Below are 19,891 nucleotides of genomic sequence, written 5' to 3'. Positions count from 1 at the left end.
TTTGATCCGTATGAAAATTGATTTATATTTGACTGGATTTATTTTGTCCTTGCTGTTGACCAGTTGATGGTCTAGGATAGCTGTCCTACAGAGTTTCTTACATTCTGGATTTTATCTGCTGGCCCACAGTAATTTTAAACTTGTTCCTCTGTTCTCTTATTGCCTGTAAACTGGAAGTTAAATGTAAAGGTTTGGTTAGATTCAGGTGCAGCTTTCTAGGAGAATTTTTAATCTCTGCTACCATATTTTTAATATTCAGGCCCTTATTTACTCATTTTTCCTTTTAAAATGGCGTCTTGCATTTTATCTCTGAGGATATTCGTTATTGTTTTTCTTTTGCTACCACCTTTCTTTCTTCTGAATTCCCTTCCTGGGTTTGTTTGGCTCAAGCACCTCATGCCTGTTATTCCTTAAATGTTGGAAAATTCCACTTCAGTAAAGGCACAAAAATTCTTGAAAAGCCCTGTGTGTGGTGGTTGGGTAGATGGGAATGGGTTTTTGTAGACTGGTAGGCCTCACCATAGAGAATCTGTTAATAGCAAACTGCTGGGTACCCTCTCCAAATTGTTAGTATCTACAGGAATTTTCTCTGTGGCAGGTGAGTTTCTCCAGAGAAGGATCCTCTATCCTTTTGGCACGGTGTGGTTGGGTCACTGACATTCTGGAATTAGGCAGAGAATAATAGCCATGTTTACAGAGGAATAGCTTGCTCCCTTCTAGTTTTGACTCTGCTTGAAAACAGCTGTTTCCTTGAGGAAGCAACTTTAGCTTTCTGGACAGGTTTAGCCTTCTGGACAGGTTTTCCTATCTGTAAAATGGGAGCTGTAGGTACTGATCTCTGAGATCTCTTCCAGCTGACACACTAGGCCTACCCTGCACTGTATAGCTTTTCTCCTTGGGAGACGGGAAGGGTAAGTTTAATCAAATGAAAAAAAAAAAGACTAGGGGTGCTTGGGTGGCTCAGTTAAGCATCAAACTTTTACTGAATTTGGCTTGAGTTGTGATCTCGGGGTTGTGAGATCAAGCCCCGCGTTGGGCTCTGGGCTCAGTGGAGCCTGCTTCTTTCCCTCCACCGTTGTTCCTCTCCCCGCTCACACACACTCTTCCAAATAAATAACTCTAAAAGAAAGAAAAAAAAAAGTAAACATTCTGGAAGGGGCACCTGGGTGGCTCAGTGGGTTAAAACCTTTGCCTTCAGCTCAGGTCATGATCTCAGGGTCCTGGGATTGAGCTCCACATTGGGTTCTCTACTCAGCAGGGACCTTGCTTACCTCTCCTTCCTCTGCCTCTCTGCCTACTTGCGAACTCTGTCAAATAAAATCTTATAAAAAAAATAATTCTCAAGACCAAGCCCTGATGTCAGAAAGATTACTTTTGCTTGGAAATTTGCTTCATAGCAGGCTCTCCATCCCTTAAGGTATAGCTTGGCAGGGAGCAAAGCTGCTTCCACTAGGTGGCTTTTGGACATTTGGGAAGTTACTTTCCTTTTTAATAGCATTCAACAAGTTGCGTTGGATTACCTTTAAGGTCCCATCTTAGTTTTAAAAAAATTCTACAATTCATTTTATTATTTACTGGTGTGTCTGGTATGAGCTAACCAGGCCCTGCCCCCCGCCCCCCAGCTTGATTTTAAGAATACAATAGTATATGTATACATGTAATACATATACAGTATGTAATATACATACATAATATATACTGTATATGTATATTATATATACATATATACAGTATGTATACTGTATACATATATACAGTATATGCATACTGTATATGTAATATACATGTAATACATATACAGTATGTTAACTGTTAATGGTAAGGCTTCTGGTCAATAAGTTATTAAATGAAAAGTTTTGGGGGGAGTCAAGAGTTACATGCAGATTTTTGTTGATGTGGAAGCTGCCACCCCTTATCCCCATTTGTTCAAGGGTCAGCTGTACTTGGTTCTTTGGCAGCAGCAACATGACTTAGTCTGACTGTTTTAAAATGGAACATGTGATGGCATTAAACAGAAGCACTGAAGACTTCCTTCACCTGGGTCTTCTATACAGAATTGATTTTGTAGGGAAAAAATGTTCCTAGCCTGGATCTTAGATGGGTTAAGAATGGGTCAATTTAGAAATTTCAGGTGTCGTGTTCTCTCTCACCTGTTAATGACTTATATACATTTTCTACTCATCTACACAGTAGCCATTTCATTTGTTATAGAATTTAAGGGAAATTAATAGCCATGTAAAACTTAAGGTGAAGTCTCCTCTAATGAATTCTAACGTGATTTCCAAATTCTCTTCAGATTTTAAGGACTTACTGTGGTATATGGAATACATATTACCAAATTCCTATGCATTTCATAGTGAAAATGTATCCTTACTGTTGGACTAGATAATCTCTAGGGCTCTTTTTCCTTAAAGAATATTCCCATTAATAAATTTTAAGATTTTATTTATTTGACAGAGATCACAGGTAGGCAGAGAGGCAGGAATTGAGAGGAAGGGAAGCAGGCTCCCCACTGAGCAGAAAGCCGGATGTGGGTCTCATCCCAGGACTCTGGGATCACGACCTGAGCCAAAAGCAGAGGCTTTAACCCACTGAGCCACCCAGGCGCCCCCCCATTAATTAAATTTTTAAACATTTGATAATGGTAATGTCCAAACAGTTGTATAGAGAAAAACTAGCCCATTAGCCAGTTTCAATATTTCACAGTATATGGCCTTTCTTGTATTTATATTCAACTATCCTTCTCCCTCACCCAGATTATTTTGAAGCAAATCCCACACGTACTTAATTCTCCCAACTATTTCAGTATTTCTCAAAGAAAAGGACTCATTTCCAAGTCATCTCTATATTCTTAGATGGTTTTTGGTTGAAAATGTTCACATGTATAATTTTTAATGTTAACAACTTTAGCGTTAATTTTCATGCTTCTTCCTTCTAGGGACTGGTTTGGTTGAAAGACAAGGAAGCAACACATTGTAAACTTTGTGAAACGGAATTCTCACTTTCTAAGAGAAAGGTAAGGGAGATAGGAAGTGAGTCTGAAGGACTTGATGCAAACAGGACTTCTAACTTTTTTTTTTTTTTAAATTTTTCCATTTAATAGCACCACTGTAGAAATTGTGGGGAAATTTTCTGTAATGCTTGCTCTGACAACGAACTGCCTTTGCCTTCTTCACCAAAGCCAGTACGGGTTTGTGATTCCTGTCACGCGCTGCTGATCCAGAGATGCTCATCTAATTTGCCGTAAGACTCCAGACTAAGTCCTTTTGTATGAAAGTATCTACAATGAATGGTTAATGTATGAACCATGTACATGATGTATTTAGCCAGCCCTTCTTAAGCAGCTTTCAGACCGTACTGGTACCAGTTTTATCTTCCACGTATTCAGCACATGGGAATTAGAAGCTGTAGAATAGCTCATTGTTATTCAAAAAGAACATTCAACAGGGCATGCTTTAAATTAACTTTTGTTAATTCCTAATTGATGTAAGTCATATAACTTATAACACCACTAAAAAAAGGCCAGATAGCAGAGCTAACACACATTTGCCTTATTTTGTAAAGGCCTTCTTAAAAATAGGGGTTCAGATTCTTTTACTCTGCAAATTGTCAAGTCGGTATTTGATGGTGCCTGTAATGTTCTTAATGCACTTTAAAGTATCACAGTTCTCAGAAAGATCAGAAATACATTGAACTATTTGCAAGTATTAATATTCCAGTTCAACAGTCTTTTCATTAGCTTGCTAAGGTTTCATCCTTAATAACTTGTCCTTTCTGCCCCACTTCCTTTGCCCATTTTGCATTAGAAGAGGCCAGTATTTTATCCTGTAAAAATTTCCTTTTGGTCTTCCTCTAATCAATGTATTTATTGGTATTTTCAGATATAGGTTAAAGAGGTATTTTTTACCTGAACTTTTTCCTTATTTTGAAAGGAAGTTAAACTAGTCTTTTAAATTATTCCTTACACATCTTTCCATGTTATACCTGACTTACCAAACTTTAGGGAGGGCTCAACACCTCTTAAGAAAAAAATCCATCCCCAGAAGAAAATGTTTATTAATAGTAAGGGGTTACAGGCTGATTGATTCTCCTCTAAGCATCAAAGGAGAAATCTAAAATAGTTTGCCTTTGATGGAATTTGAGTAATTAAAAATTTTATTCTATTTACATTCCAGTAGCTTTTAGGAAGCATTACAGTGTAGTGATCCACTACTGCAGTTCTGTATAGAGTGAAATATTCACCCTATACTGAGCGCCTCCAAGCCAGGATCCTGAGCAGATGAAGATGTGGTCTCAGCCCTGCCATGAAATACATGGTCTGTTTCCAGCATGAAAGAGTCAAACACTAATCCCATTTTACCATTCTTGTAGCACACCAAGAATATGTAAAAGGTTACCCGTCTCATTAATCCTTTGAATAGCATCACCACTTGGGAGATCCTTTTTCCCCCCTTTCGTGTTAACTTCAGCCATGTACTTTAAGTCTGTGAACCTTTCAAACAGGTCAGATAGGAATTTTTGATTACTCCTAGGAGCATTACATTTAGTAAATTAATCATGCCCCCCCCACGTAAGATGGGGTTACTTATTCTGTAGGAGCCTTTCCTCAGAGTATATATACTTTCACTAGGGCTTAAAATTTTCTAAATTGCCAAAGTATGAAATCAGTATTTTACTTGAGGATTTATTTTCTCCAAATCCCGTTAAACTTTTGAGGTCTTCAGTTCAAACTGCTGTACAGATTTTTAGGTGGTCTTTCTTGAATGCCGACAGAAATAATGTCAAGAGAAGAATTATATTCTTGAACTGTTTTGTACTGATGGGATGATTAACATTTTTATGATTGTTAAAAATGAGAATAAGCAACTATGAAGTTTCAAATACTGTGTTTTTTTTATTACTGTGCTTATTAATACAAATTTTAGAATGTGATTTTGCTTAAATTCCAAAGCTGGGTTTCATTCAACAAATAAACCATGATTTTCAGTCCCCCGTTAAATTCTTTGTTATTCAAAACTCTTGTTTATCAACACTGATTTGGGGCTTTTTGTAGTCAAGCTTTTATGATAGCAATACAATTTGCTTCATTTAGTTTGGGTTCTTATTTAAGAGCCATGTATACTAAATGTTGGATTTTGTTATAAAACTTCATTTGTATTGTGAACCTACACTTTCTAATCTTCAAGATTTGCCCTCATTGAAAGTATTTATCTTCATGAATTTCACATACCATTCCTTCATCTAGCCAGTACTACCCACAGTAATGCTATCTATCATAGTGCCAAGGAATTGTGACTGTAATTCTTCTACTCTGCAGTGTTTTAAAATGTGAATTTTATAAACCAAATAAAACCTATGAAAAATTAGCCCTTCAAAGGGCAACTTGCGCTTATAACTTTTTATACCTTTACTACTTAAAGATTTTAATAGAGCAGGTCCTGGGAAATCACATACAATCTTTAAAAAAAAAAAAAGATAAGTGGTATTAGTCTAATATGTAAGTGGATAACTTAGGAGGGGTACAAACATTAAGATGGATCTCTGCTTTAGCAGATAGCTGTGTTAGCTTAAGTGGAACCTCTTCTTTCTGCAACAGTAGAAATCACTCCTTAGGTGTCACTTTGTCTAATGTTCCCTTAGAATATCTTCCACCAATCTGATTTACAATCAGTAACCGACACAAATCACTCTAGGACAGAGGCCACACTATTATCTCCCATGTTGATATTTATTACATTAATAACATTTCTAGCAAAAACAAGTAACAAGGTCAATAACTGAATTCACATTGACAGGTTTCATTTTGATCCATTAGCCAATTTGGGGGGGGGGGGAAGCCGTATTGATCAAAGGGATTAAAAGTAAAAAGCACCTTTTCTTTGCTACACATAGTATTTTTTAATACAATGGCTCTAAAACTCCAGAGATCAAATGCAAAATCCAACTTCCAGGACTCTCATTTTAATTAAAACTATCACATGGACTTGTCTCTTACATTTAATCATTTATACAGTTATTGAGAAACCATATGCTATATTGGGCAGAAAAACTGAAAATACAGCTGTGAGAATTATACTCCACAGTAAATACTTTTGTACTTATACTGGATTCTCATGTCCCTGAGAATCTTAACCTAGTCTAAGACCTTTTGAGATAACTTACAACTATCACTTTTTTGGAAACATTTTTTGGTACTTCAGTCAAGTGCTGAGTGAATTTATTCTAAAATCTAGGGCTAGAATTTTAAATTTCCAACATTCTCATCCCCAGGTAACACAATTATGAATATTCAGAAATCCAAATACCTCAAGATCTTCAACATTTCATAGCTATGCCTGATAAATGACATTTGAAAAGAATGACTAAAATAGAAATTAGCTGAATTTACACTCCTGAAGCCACCTACACTCATCTTTAGGTTTTTATATTTACAGTATTGTCCAGGAGAAAAAAAAGTTACACTATTTTCCAAGCTCTATTCCAGATGTCTGCTTATTAATAAGACTTGTAGTTTATGCAAAGGTGAACCATTGTCCTCTACAATTACACTATACTACTTCTTGTAGAGCTAATAGTAAAATACATCAACCCAAATCTTAGGAAAGCAGCACATCCTTAAGAGTAGTATATAAAAAGTATCAACATCAGTGGTTTGAATATAAAAATTTATTTTTAAGTCAAAGTATGCAACAAATAAAACCTACAGAAAACAGATTTTTCCATCACAATCTGTTGCTTTACCAAATAATATTTTGAAAACACATTCCTTCAGTCATTATAAAGTTCTTAAAATACAAAAGAAATTAAATCTGTAAGAAAGTCTAGTAGACCAGACGCTACTGTCAGGACTTTTATGTTGGTGGTTATGCTTTAATACATGCCACGCCATCCACCTCCACTCATGCCCCCTTGCCCATAGTAACCGCCACTGCCTCCACCACCACGGCCTTAAAAAACAAAAACAACAACAAAAAAAAACTTGTTAGGAACTATCAGTACATACTTCATTGATGATAATACATGAACTTAAAAGTGTCTGCACACATGGGGACTAACATATCAAACCACAGTAACCAATGACACTTACCATAACCACCCAAGCCATCAGGAGTACCATATCCTCCACTGTAATTGTTACCCATTCCCATTCTTCCAACAGATCCATAACCTCCCTGATTATCTTTAAAAAGAAGAAAAAAAAAATGTGAGATTGACTGCTACATGTGTAACTCTGCTCATTTAAAAAACTTTACCTACCCATTCCATCTCTGCCGTAGCCTCCCATTCCAGAACCTCCCATTCCAGAACCGCCTCCAGGAGTAGAATTCAAGAAGAGTTCAATGTACCGATGTTCTTTAAGACAAAGAGAGTAACAAGGAAGGAATGATGGATCAAAATTTATCAATAAAATGATAATTAGCTAATATTAACCTGGGAATATATTTACATACTTCCTAGTGCAGTAATAAGATGAATGCCAGAGGCTAAAACCTAACCTACCATGTTTTGTTCAAATTGTACAATGCTAAAAACATAAAATGTGGTTGGGGCCTCCATTTCCTTATCTATATAAAAAGGGCTGATTCCTTATTTCGGAACCAGTTACTGTGCTGCTTAAAATACATTCCATGTCCAAAGAGATGAATTCAAATCATGTCATGAAAATAATGTCCATGAAAGATTACTACAAAGTGATTTGTGTGTAGCCAGATTTACGAATCACTGGTCCGGGTAAAATTTAATGGTTTAAAACCAGTTTGATGGCATACAGAAATAACAGCCAACTAATTTGATGGATGGGTTAAAAAGTCCTGATTTGCAAATGGCATGGGAACTCAAGCACATGCTAGTAATATACCTATTTTCCCTCTTTAATAACTTAAGCTTGGATAACCTGTCAAGTCTGAGACTGAATTAACTCTTCAAACACCCCACCCCGCCCCCCTGCCACGAATGGTCTTAACTTCTTAGAGGCCATATGGTTTCAGGTCCCAATGACTACCAAGTTACTTACCTACAAACCTTGTAGCATATCACATTTGAAAAATTACAAATGATATTTTATTTTTTTTTTTTAAGATTTTATTTATTTATTTGACAGAGAGAAATCACAAGTAGGCAGAGAGGCAGGCAGAGCGAGAGGAGGAAGCAGGCTCCCTGCTGAGCAGAAAGCCCGATGCGGGGCTTGAACCCAGGACCTGGGATCATGACCTGAGCCGAAGGCAGTGGCTTAACCCACTGAGCCACCCAGGCGCCCCACAAATGATATTTTATAAACAAGTTCACACCTAAGAAACTAGAAAGCAAGCCAAGAATACTTACGCATGTTATTCTTATCTTTAGACATGGCAGCTACAGCATCTTCATGTGTCACAAATTCTACATCTGCCTCTCCTGTTGCTCTGCCATCAGCTCCAATATCAATATGCACTCGTATTGGATTCAGTGGTGAGAAGAACTAAATAAGAGAAAACACTTATTAAATTGCCACATACCTTAGTTTTCCCTCATCCATTAAAACAAACCTTTTTACTGCTCTGTATTGCAAAGCTAACAAGTCAACTACGAACATTCTAGGACCATAAACATAGAGGAAAATGCAAAAAAATTATTTCTTTAAAATAAACTCAGTCGTGGGGTGCCTGGGTGGCTCACTCGATTGAGCGTCTGCCTTCAGCTCAGGGTCCTGGGACGGAGCCCTGCATCAGGCTCCCTGCTCATGAGGTAGCCTGTTTCTCCCTCTGCTTGCTAAATTAAACATAAATAAATATAATCTTTTCTTTTAAGATAGCGAGCACAGGCAGGCAGAGTGACAGGCAGAGGGAGAAGCAGGCTTCCAGTCAAGCAAGGAGCCGGACGTGGGACTAGATCCTAGGGACGCCGGGACCACGACCTGAGCCAAAGGCAGCTGCCCAACTGACTAAGCCACCCAGGCATCCCTATAATCTTAAAATAAAATAAAATAAGCTAAATGAAAGGGGCGGGGGAGCTAAGTGATAATGGGGGAGGGGATCTAACCCAGAGCACAGTTTACTCTAAACAAATGAAAACATCTCATACCCTACCACTGAGAGGGAGAAGAATTTAGTCCTCCGTTCCTACTCCTCCCAAGGAAGTATTTCAGAATTATCGTTTGAAGGATAAATAGGTAACCAGAGACTTAGAAACATGTACAGAGAATTTAGGTGTTATGATTCAGACCAGTGGAATTTGACAAACTGACACAAACTGTACATAGATACCCCCAAAATGTATCACTTAGTTGTAAATCACAAGTTATCAGGTTAAAGCAATCCTAACAGGTACCTGGAACTTAGGACCAATGAGTTCCCTGTAAGATCTACAGGTACATTTCTTTTAGAGCCAGGTAAATAGTCCTGGCTTTGCAGGTCCCTAGATCTCTACTGCAACTACTCAATAGGTAAATGAATGGGTGTGACCAGATGCACATGGGCTGAAGTTTGCAGATACTCTAACCAGCTTGAAACCAACCAGTTTTAAGTAAGCAGTAGCATCTATTCCCATTATTTTCACAGCTCCTAACTGTAATCATTCTGTAGCTACAAAGCTGAACCAAACAACTAAACCTTTTTCACTTTGTACGTTTTCCACTTTCAAAACTTGATACAAGGGCAACACTCTATGCTGCTAAATCTTTTCCCTAAATTCTTTTTTTTTAAAGATTTTATTTATTTATTTGACAGAGAGAAATCACAAGTAGGCAGAGAGGCAGGCAGAGAGAGAGAGGAGGAAGCAGGCTCCCTGCTGAGCAGAAAGCCCAATGTGGGGCTCGAACCCAGGACCTGGGATCATGACCTGAGCCGAAGGCAGCGGCTTAACCCGCTGAGCCACCCAGGCGCCCCTCTTTTCCCTAAATTCTTAACTGGATTTTATGAATCTACTTCCTTGAATCCTTGAATCCTAGTTAAGTCAGCATACAATGGACAAAAAAATTAACCAGTACAGATAAGAGTATGTGTATTTTTTCCTATTAAAGGCATTTGACGTAAAACTATAAAGAAAAAAAAAAACTATAAAGAAAGAGAACATTAAGAACACTTCAAGATTAGATACCAGGATAAAAATGAAAAATTACTGATAAAATTACTAAAATCACTCACATTAGCAATGTCATTTTCAGTTGCACGAAAAGGTAATCCTCTCATATGTACAAAATGACCACCATGAAAACCTGAACTTGCATCACCAGCTCCACCATAGCCATGTCCTCCCATACCTAAGAGAATAAAATTTCCAATTATAATCCATTGATACATGTAGTAAAGCATTTCAACAAACTTACTCCTGATACATACCTTTTCTTATTTATACCTTTTTCTTTGACCAATTAATCTTAGGAGTTGATATGAACATCAAAATCAAGAATTTACCTTTAAGTATACATCTATATAAAGCCCCACACAGGTATGCACTGAAATGCTCAATCCGTCAATTTCATAGAAATCACCAATTATCACCACTAAATGTTTTGTAAAACAAATATTTAACATTCACCTAAAAACGAGTATGTCTTTAATATTTGTTTACCTCTTCCATCTCTCATTCTGTCATCAAAGCCATCATTTCCGTAGCCATAGTTATTATAGCCACCATAGTCATCAAAACCTCCATAACCTGTGTAATTTAATGAGAAAATACATGAATACACTTTTAAGAGATAAATTTTATAAACATTTTATAAAATCATTTTGTGGTAAGTAGTCTGGTTATATTATTATTACACGTTTACAACTCCCAACTCGGTGCATGTAAAAAAAGCAGCAGTTAGTAACAATCAGTGGAAATAAAAAGAATCCTAGAATATATTTAAGACATCAATATTAACTTTCATCCTGATGTCAAATAAAAAAAACGTCAAAATATGCCAATATCTTCATTTTACTTTCTGTATAACTTATATAGGTGCCAATATGTGCATCAATCAAGTCCCATAGCTGGCTATTTTCATGAACAGGTTTTAAAACCTAGTAGGTACTGAAATTACTGCCATTTCTGTATTTCTTGACAAAGTGTCAGGAAGATTAAGAAAATGACAACAGAACCTTTGTTCATTAGATACACATACCACCATCATATCCATCACCTCCTCGTCGCATTCTGTCATACATACTTCCACGCCCAGCTCCATAATAACCCCCTCTTCCTCCTATCGGTCTATCATATGGTCCCGGTCGCTGGCCCAGCAATCTTCTTGGTGGATCATAAAATCCTTTGATTTCACTCCTGCTACTTCTGAAGATCTCAATATACCTATTTAAAAATGGTTTAAGGTACAGGTTTCAGCATAAATGTATTAGAGTAAGTAAGATATTGGGCAAAAATTCAGTAAGTTTTTCTATATCTAGATACATAACCCAATTTAAATTGCCTAAATACACCATAAATTAACATTTTTATACCTACAAACTTAAATAATTAATATTTAAGTTTTACATAGACAAATTAGTCACTTGAAAACAATTCATGTAATATAAATATATTTTTAGCTTGTTTCCTTTAGTACATGATAGGTGTTTAGAGAAAACAGCTGATTATACAAAAGCATTTATCAACATCCTACAGAGAAATGGAAACAATCTAATTTTAATTTAAGCAAACTATTAGCATTAATTCCCCACCCAAATCCGTAGTTTTCAAGTTAAATTTAGATAATTATCAATTCTTTTAAACTACCCCAGAAAAATGTTATTGTAACCCCCCCATTAAGCAATAGTGACCCACAACCCCCAAAAATAAAAATTTAACACCATCCCAAACTCTCCATCCCCACCTGTGCCCTATTCTTTCCTTGTGTTTCCCCAGAGCATTTTCTGCTATCTCCTTTGAAGCAAACTGCACGAAGGCCTCCCCTGTGCTTCTCCCCTGGTAGTCCATCGTCAATGTTATCCCATTTGGCACGATTTCCAACCCTTTAACCCAAGGACAAATAACCCCATCAAGGGGAACAGTGTTAAAGGCTGAAACATTCCCATCTGAATCAAATATTTAAAACAAGTCTAAACAAAACAAAACAAAAACAAAACAAAAAAGCTTAAGTTTCCCATCACCCCATAATACAAGCGGAAGATTTTTTTTCAAATATTATTGGATTACATTTTTTTTTTTGCAACCAGTCTTTTTAAATTACACACTAAAAGCTCACCTATATTACATTAAAAAAGCTAAATTAAATTTAACTATGCTCCATATGATAATTCATGGTTCATTTCATCATACATAATTACTCTCAATTAAGTTTACTGCACATTAGTTAGGTTTTACATATTCTACACATTCTGTATTCAATATTAACTGGAGCATATTTCATAACTTAATATATTAACCAAGATATCATACTCAAAAAGTCCCCAAAACAAATGGGTTTTACAAATTAAAAACTGAGTATTACAATAAAAATACAAAATTAAAATACTACTAAACTTTGACTAATACTAGAGGTACCTTGAAAGAACTGAACTATTTCCTCTTTGCTGCAACCAAATGGCAGTCCACGAAGTCGTACTGTCCCATCACTAGCGTCATTTGGACCATTATGTTTCATAACCCAATCCATCTCAATAACGTTTGATTTAAATGCTATAAAAAATAAACAAGCACATAAAGCAGTCAATCAAAATATACTCTTGCTACAGGTACTGAAGAAACACCACTCAGTGGTGCACAACAGGAAATATAACATACGGCTTGTTAACAATGCCACGGTTCAGCGGCATGACCCCTTCCCACTCTGGGGTAGGCAAAAAGACTGGGAAAACTAAGTGATACCTGGCCCTTCTCTCCAAAAAGTACCCAATTTCAAAGGACCAAATTTTATGTAATGCCCAATCTTAAGAAAATTTACACAATTACAATATCAATCTTCAGATTCTCCCTATTTCCTGACTCTGTCATCTATATCAACTCTAGCTTTTCCCTCATCTAATTTTCATGCACATTTCTCCAGGTTTTACTTATTATTCATTTGAATTATGTAAATTCTAAAAAAACTTAATCACTCCAAAGCTGCACCATTGCACCAATGTCCGTTCACAGAAAGAGCCTAAGTCAGAAGTTCAAAGAGTACTTTTTTGAGGTTAGAAAAATGGCATTATTTTAAAAAGTCTTTTTAGATGCACTTTTAGTTCTGAACACATCAAATTGTTTTTGAAGGAGGAAAAATTCTCAACTCTGTTTTAACTAAATCTCAACACTCCTCAAAAGCCGGTTTTAAAATGAGTTAATTACGTGAGTTTTAAAACTGAGGTAAAATTCCACCCAAAAGTGAATGCTTTCCAACAGTATGGGTGTTTTTTGAAGCCACCTATTGGGAAGTTATTGGAAATAGTACATTCAAAATCAGTTCACTCACTGCTTTACATTTAAACACAAATTTTAAAATACGTTAATACATTCACATTCAAGAAGTATTTTAGGGTACAGTGAAAAGCCCTCCTAGCCCTCCAGAAAGAACCCATCCACACCCAGTTCCCTTCCCAAAAGACAACAACAATCCTTTCTTTTAGAATTCCACAGAACACTTCAAAAAGGCTATCGCAGAAGTCCTTCAGCTGCAAAAACTTACCAGACCTTACAAATTTCACTAAGCAGCTGTAGGAATCCTACTCACCTGAGTATTTCAAACCTTTCCCTCACCACCTCCTCCCCTGTAAACAAAACAATTTGTTCACTTGATTCCTTTATGCTTCAAGATAATTTCATAACAGTGTTCACTAATATTTGATTTCATACCATCTAATTCTATCAGTCCAACTGTTAGAGGGAGCATCTGCAAAGAGTAAAAATTTTTTTTCCTAGAATACGTGCATTCAAAATAACCTAAGGTTGAAATTTTCTAAATGTGTTTATTAATCAAATACCTCTGCATTTAAATCAACTTTCATACTTGTTTTGCTTTTTAGAAGTCCTGAGAGTCACTCTAGATATAGAAATCCAAAGTGGGACGACTATGTTTTTTGTTATCAGATGTTACAAATGATTTTCAGGCACCTAAACAACAAACTAATTTTTTTGAGAAAGGGAGAAAGAGAACCTGATTTTGAATCCCTATTCTGCCACTCACTGGCTGATTAAAGCAAACTTAACCTCTATGTTCAGCTCTAAAATACAGCAGTGGTGCCCGTACCTCTCCAGACTGTTTTAAGACCTAAAATGCTCAGTCTGCAACATGGTAATCAGTCAATAATAGCCATTGCTACTGGATTTTAAGGGCCCCTCCTATAAAATTACTTCAATAGACCACAAAACAAATAAATAAATGAACCTTAAAAGGACGGAAAACTATCCTGAGTCTTGAAAGCAAGTAAGGATAGGTACAAGTGGTTTCCAAAGTCAACACAGGCTTAAGGATTCAAGATTCCTTAGGATTTGGGTGGGGCGGGGGGGGGGGGGCAATGTTTACTATAACACGTGTTAGCTAGATAAAAAAAATTCTGGAGTAGTTTTGAAACAAGTAGACCCTCAATCAGTTTGGGAAAGAAGCTGAGATACATTAAAGATCTCTACCATTTTCTTAAAAACAAAACAAAACATACCCCAAACTTTAAAAAAAAAAAAGCCAAACAAAAAAAATTTAAAACAAAACAAAAACTCTTTCCTATTAAGGATAATTCAAGAATAGAACAGTAAGTGGAGAGGAGATAACATCACATGTTACTTCCTCACGGAAAACATTAAGTATTTAGCAAAACCAATCTAATCTGTTGTGAAAAGACTTTAATGTGATACTTTTTATCATTTAGCCCATTTCTTTCTAAAATATAAAGACACTGGGGGAAAAAAACACAAAAAAGGATGGAAATTAACTTTACTAAAACAAAATTTAGCCCTTTCCAAGAAACACTAAGCAAGCAAACTAGTTTTGATTTTTGGATCAGTCCATACCAAAGACACTTATAAACCAAGTATTAAGTCTATAAAAAAAAAAATCACACTATACTGTTAACACAATTTTAGGTTGATGAGAAATTAACCAGATTCAGAAGACAAACTATTTATAGGATGACTCTCCACCCCACATGCATTTAAGAGCACACAACTTAAAGCCACACTAGACTTCTTCAAAACTCAAAATTTGATTCTAGAATTCTACTTCAACAAAACCAAGACAAACTCTGAAGGCATACAAAAAGACCATCTGCACTAATACATTAATAAAGCTGTCTCGGAACTACCCAGAGTTTACTAATTATTCAGGATAATCCATCTCAAACTTTCTTTTCAACAACGTCATGACTATCTCAATTGTTTTAAGACTGCCAAGTGTTAGCACCAATTAAAAATACCAGCAGATGAACTAGGATAACTGTAGTCAGTTTTGAACAGAACTTTAATTTCCTAAAAGTTATGCTAAGTGAAAGAAGCCAGTCACAAAAGTACACATATGTAGGATTTTAAATGGGTAAGTTTACGGTATGTGAACTGTATCTCAAAGCTGCTAAGCACCTCTTAACAGATCAAATGAAACATCAAATTCCTTTGTAACACAGAGGCACAGACTATCTTCTGAAGCATAATATGTAGTTAGGGTGTGATGCACCAATAAATAACTTAATAAATGGTACCCCAATGGTCCTAAAAAAATGATAATGAACTTCGGAATTTGGCAAAAAGTGGTGATATGTCTAGCCAAAATGAAAAATTTACATCATTTTCTCTTTTCAGTGTGCTTGCTCCTTAATTTTCAGTAGAAAAAGTAGACACACCACTAATACCTAAAATGAGGTGAAGTCTAAAATTATAAAGGAGTTCTCTTCTAAAAGTTACCATCACCTACTGCAGCTCAGCTACTTATTTACCAAAATAAGAACAAAAAAAGAACATGATTATTAAAAATATAAAGGCAATCAGCAATCAGATGGATTTCCAGATTCCAGATGATGATGCAGAAGAGGGCAGAAAAAAAGGTTTCTAGGGTAATCCAATTAGGAAAGCGGTTTTATCATGTACTATTTTACAGGAAACTGGGCTTTTCCAAATGCTACCACAAACCAGACCGTCTTAAATACTACGAAGGTTTTTTTTGTTTTTTTTTAAGGCTGAAAAAGTAAGAGTTCCTGTAGGGATTCAGCTATTATTGGAAGCGTATTCTCAGGCTGCCTGTCACTTTGTACTTACTCAAGGAAAATTACAGACCCAGCTCTCTTGTGTTCTAAGGACCCCAAATCATCACACAACATGACTGGACTTTCTTTTTGTTAGGTAGGCTTATTTTCTGGGTCAAAATATTACCACAGTCCTACAGTAAATAAAAAACCATGCTTAGCTACCAAAAGTAAAATAAACGCTAACTGTATTTTGTTATCTTTTACTTCCACCGCCTCTTTGCACAATATGTAACCTTTGGAGATTTAATATTGGAAAGTCAGTAACTCAACTGCTACACAAATTTATGCCATCGCTGATTGTGTTTTAACAACTGTTTCCCAAAGGTAAAACTCCTACTTAAATTATAACCGAGTATGTGCCAAACTACACAAAACCATTGCTAAACCACCCACCCCCACCCAAAAGTTCAGAAAGCTCTAACACAGTTAACTAGTCCTAAACGACCTATTTGAAATAGGCCCATTTCACATTCCTATTTGATAAGTCACCCGCTTTACTGCTTACAAACAATTACCCATCAAGTGGTTAAGATAAACGTGAGAAGGAAAAAAAAAAAAAAAACCCTTTGGAAAATGAGTACGTACTCTTTTTCGAAGTTCCAAATCTGGAATATAAGGGCCGGCTAAGCGTCCTTTATTCCTCCCCGGAGACTTTTCGTTTATCTAGCGGCCCTAGAGACCAGAGAGCTAAGGAGAGTACGCCCCTTCCCCCCCTCATCCCCACCTCTCCGTCCGGCAGCCAAGCCTGGCTTTAAAACCTTCGCCACCGGGCGGCGGAATTACAAAGGAGGCCGTCTGCCTCCTTTGTCCTGGATTTGGGAGTTGAGCGCCTTCGTCGCCATTGGCTTTCCTCCCCCAGCTCCAGCCTCTCTCATCTTGGGAATCTGCGTCAGAAGTCACTCGCAGTCCCGCCAGCCCCGGTAGCCCAGCAGAGACTGCGGAGGAAGGGAGGCCGCGGTGGGAGGCCAGGCCCATCCGGCGCCATTTCCATCGGGAGCGCGCCCGCCAGCCCAGGCCCTCCCCCACCCAAGGGCCCAGCCTTTCCCTGTTCGCTTCGTTCCCCACCCTCATCCCTTCCGGGGTGCTCTGACCTCCCCCCGGCCTTCTAAATCAGTTTTCGGAAGCTGAGGGGCAAAAAGTATTAAGAGAGGGGAAGGGCGGGAAGCCGAGGTGGCCGCGCCACCGTACCCAAAATGGCGGCTGCCAAACCAGCAGGGAAGGAGGGGAAATGCTGGATGACCCGCACTCCGGTCCTCAGTTTCGTTCACTGAATTTCACCCGAGCAAGTCCACCCCACGGCAGGCCGCCCTCCCCGAAGTGGGAGATCGCCTGGGAGGCGCAGTCTGGCCGACTCCGAGCGGCGACCTCCACACTTCCCCCCCCCCCACCCCACCCCCTCCCAGTCTCTCTTTCGTCCTTCTCCCGACTCCGCTCTCGACACTACCAGCCCAACCTACCCCCTTTTACTTCAGATACCCTGTCGAGCGACAGTAACGCCGACTCCGGTACTCGCGGGGTCGGTCGGGAAGAGGAAGAAGTCGCTCGCCTCGTGTAGCGCTCGCCACAACGGTTCTTCCAACCGTCTCCAGCAGCGGCAACAGCTAAGGGAGCTGCGCAGCAGAGAGACTGGCTTGGGGGGATGGGAGAGAGCGAGCGAGAAGGAGGGGGTGGGGCGAGAGCAACGAAGACTGGCCGGCCCACTCTCGCGAGATAAGAGATCCGATCCCGAGTTGGCGCTACGGCAAGAAATGCGCTTGCGTGCTAATGGGTTGTTCAGTTTGTTGGGGAAGGAGTGGAAAATAGTCGAGCTCGTCCAATTAGAAAAAGACGCGGATTACTGTAAGACTGTTAAATACTCAGAGCTTACCTTTCTGCCCACTCTGGAAGGATGTGAAGTGGCAGCAATTGCGTGCGTGTTTTGAAGCGGTTTGGAGAAGTTCGATCCTCTGTCCGCACCAAGTACAAATTCCGTAGAGGCCCCACCCTTACCCCAGCGTCACCGGTAGAGAAGGGATGCCACGTGGTTCGGCGGCCAAATGCGAAGGAGGGCTTTTCTTGTCAGATTTGCGTTATGCAGTAAAAATAAGTGTTTTACCCCTGCGAAGATAAAGTGTCCACCAGACCCCCATTTTGGCTCTTGGCCTGGGGCTCCTCCTTCTCTGCCCGGACACTAAGGCAACCGGCCTCACCCCACTCCCCACAGCGGGTCTCCTTCCGTGAGTCCTCTTGATTTCAGATTTCTTCTGAGAGTCCCAGGAGAAAGTACTCGCTTTCTCCTTGTGCCTTCTGATTTTAATGAAGTATGATTAACATACAGTGTTAGATTAGTTTTAGGCAGACAACATTGATTGGACAATTCTTTCTCAGTGCTCATTAAGAAAAGTGTAGTCACCATCTGTTACCATATAACATTATTATTGACTATATTTCCAATTCTGGGCTTTTCATCTCTGTGACTTATTTACTTTATAACCAAGTTTGTACCTCCTAATCCCTTATATCTATTTCACCCATTCCCTCTGCAGCCACCAGTTTGTTCTCCCTACTGAACTCATTTGTTCATTTTTGTTTGTTAGTTTCATCTCTTTATAACCTCAGTGACAAATCAGGCACTCATGACTGAGGAATTCGGGTTGTTTTCTAAATAGGGCTTTGCATTCTTGACAATTGCATGTTCAAGTGACACCTAATACTTTGGGGTTATGCTGGCCTACCACCAGGGTCTTTAGGGACACCTTATGACTTTTTTTTAATAAAAAAAAAAAATTCAAGCCAAATTTCTGTGGGGAGGATGCAGGGTGGTCCTGGTAAAGAGAACAATGCAAGGTGAAGTGCTAATGTAGGAACCATTATGAAGTGCAAGGGAGGGAAAGAAATGAATTTGAACACAGGGATGTTCCTTGTAGGCTGGAAATGTGGACCAAACTATGTTGCAGGCCTTTAATATCCAGCCAAAGACCTGGTACTTTGTACTACAGATGTTGGGAAGCCCTTGGGGTGAAATGAAGGGGGTATAAGTGGTGTTAGCAGTGGAGAACCTTGAATAATTTTTTAACCCCATGAGATCTCAAATGTGTATGGTGGAGGCAGTTACCTCCACCATACACATGGTTGTATGTCATGACATATGGTTCCATGTCATGGTTTAATTCACCTTCAAATCTGCTTTAGACAGGTGTGGGACAGTAAGAATTGGCTAGGTCATAGTGCCCTATGCTTTTCTTCACCCCACTCCCTCAAAATACTTCCTAGATAAAGGGGGTTGGGACAGTATGGTCATCATTACAAGACGCAGAAAAACAAAACCTGATAATGTAACATTATGGTCCATATTTATTAAGAGTTTGCTTGTGGGGTGCCTGGGTGGCTCAGTGGGTTAAAGCCTCTGCTTTCTGCTCAGGTCATGATCCCAGGGTTCTGGGATGGAGCTCTGTATTGGCTCTCTGCTCAGAGGGGAGCCTGTTTCCCCCGCCCCTTTGCTTCCCTCTCTGCCTGCTTGTGATCTCTGTCAAAGAAATAAATAAAATCTTTAAAAAAAAAAAAAAAAAAAGAGTTTACTTGAGCTAGTGCTGTGCTCAATCCACTGATTCCTTATAATCCTAAAGGATAATCATTATTATTGTCCCCATTTTACAGTGAGATGCCTGAGTTTGAGAAGTACAAAAACTTGTTTAAGGTCACACACCTAGTGGGTGACTCAGTGGGTTAAGCATCTGCCTTTGGCTGAGGTCATGATCCCAGGGTCCTGGGATTGAGTCCTGCAGCCA

The 19,891-nt window shown here is 38.5% G+C and overlaps 2 protein-coding genes across 7 annotated transcripts in view; one reads left to right on the top strand and one right to left on the bottom strand.

Moving 5' to 3' along the window:
* The window catches only part of RUFY2 (RUN and FYVE domain containing 2), a 56,558-nt gene extending 51,182 nt beyond the window's left edge, over positions 1-5,376 (top strand). The window contains 2 exon segments of the mRNA XM_047701473.1: positions 2,939-3,016; positions 3,104-5,376. Of these exon segments, the coding sequence (XP_047557429.1) occupies positions 2,939-3,016; positions 3,104-3,247 (222 nt within the window). The 3' untranslated portion in view covers positions 3,248-5,376.
* A 335-nt stretch (positions 5,377-5,711) lies between these two features.
* HNRNPH3 (heterogeneous nuclear ribonucleoprotein H3) lies at positions 5,712-18,011 on the bottom strand. Of its 6 annotated transcripts, none has more exons than XM_047701476.1 (10): positions 17,992-18,011; positions 12,463-12,597; positions 11,792-11,930; positions 11,087-11,271; positions 10,549-10,635; positions 10,122-10,237; positions 8,323-8,458; positions 7,258-7,353; positions 7,088-7,180; positions 5,712-6,947 (listed from the first exon to the last, which is right to left on the bottom strand). In XM_047701476.1, exons 2-10 carry the CDS (start codon positions 12,572-12,574, stop codon positions 6,871-6,873), a joined length of 1,041 nt encoding a protein of 346 aa, XP_047557432.1. In that variant the 5' UTR covers positions 12,575-12,597; positions 17,992-18,011; the 3' UTR covers positions 5,712-6,870. The 6 variants fall into 6 exon arrangements, with proteins under 6 accessions (XP_047557432.1, XP_047557430.1, XP_047557433.1 ...); XM_047701474.1 differs by lacking the exon at positions 17,992-18,011 and adding an exon at positions 17,582-17,759; XM_047701477.1 differs by lacking the exon at positions 17,992-18,011 and adding an exon at positions 17,582-17,759 and having other exon boundaries at positions 11,132-11,271.
* Positions 18,012-19,891: the final 1,880 nt, after the last annotated feature.

This window comes from Lutra lutra, chromosome 14 (genome assembly GCF_902655055.1).
Source record: "Lutra lutra chromosome 14, mLutLut1.2, whole genome shotgun sequence".
NCBI lineage: Eukaryota > Metazoa > Chordata > Mammalia > Carnivora > Mustelidae > Lutra > Lutra lutra.
Note: the sequence above shows the minus strand (reverse complement) of the source record. Positions and strands in the feature narration are given on the sequence as shown.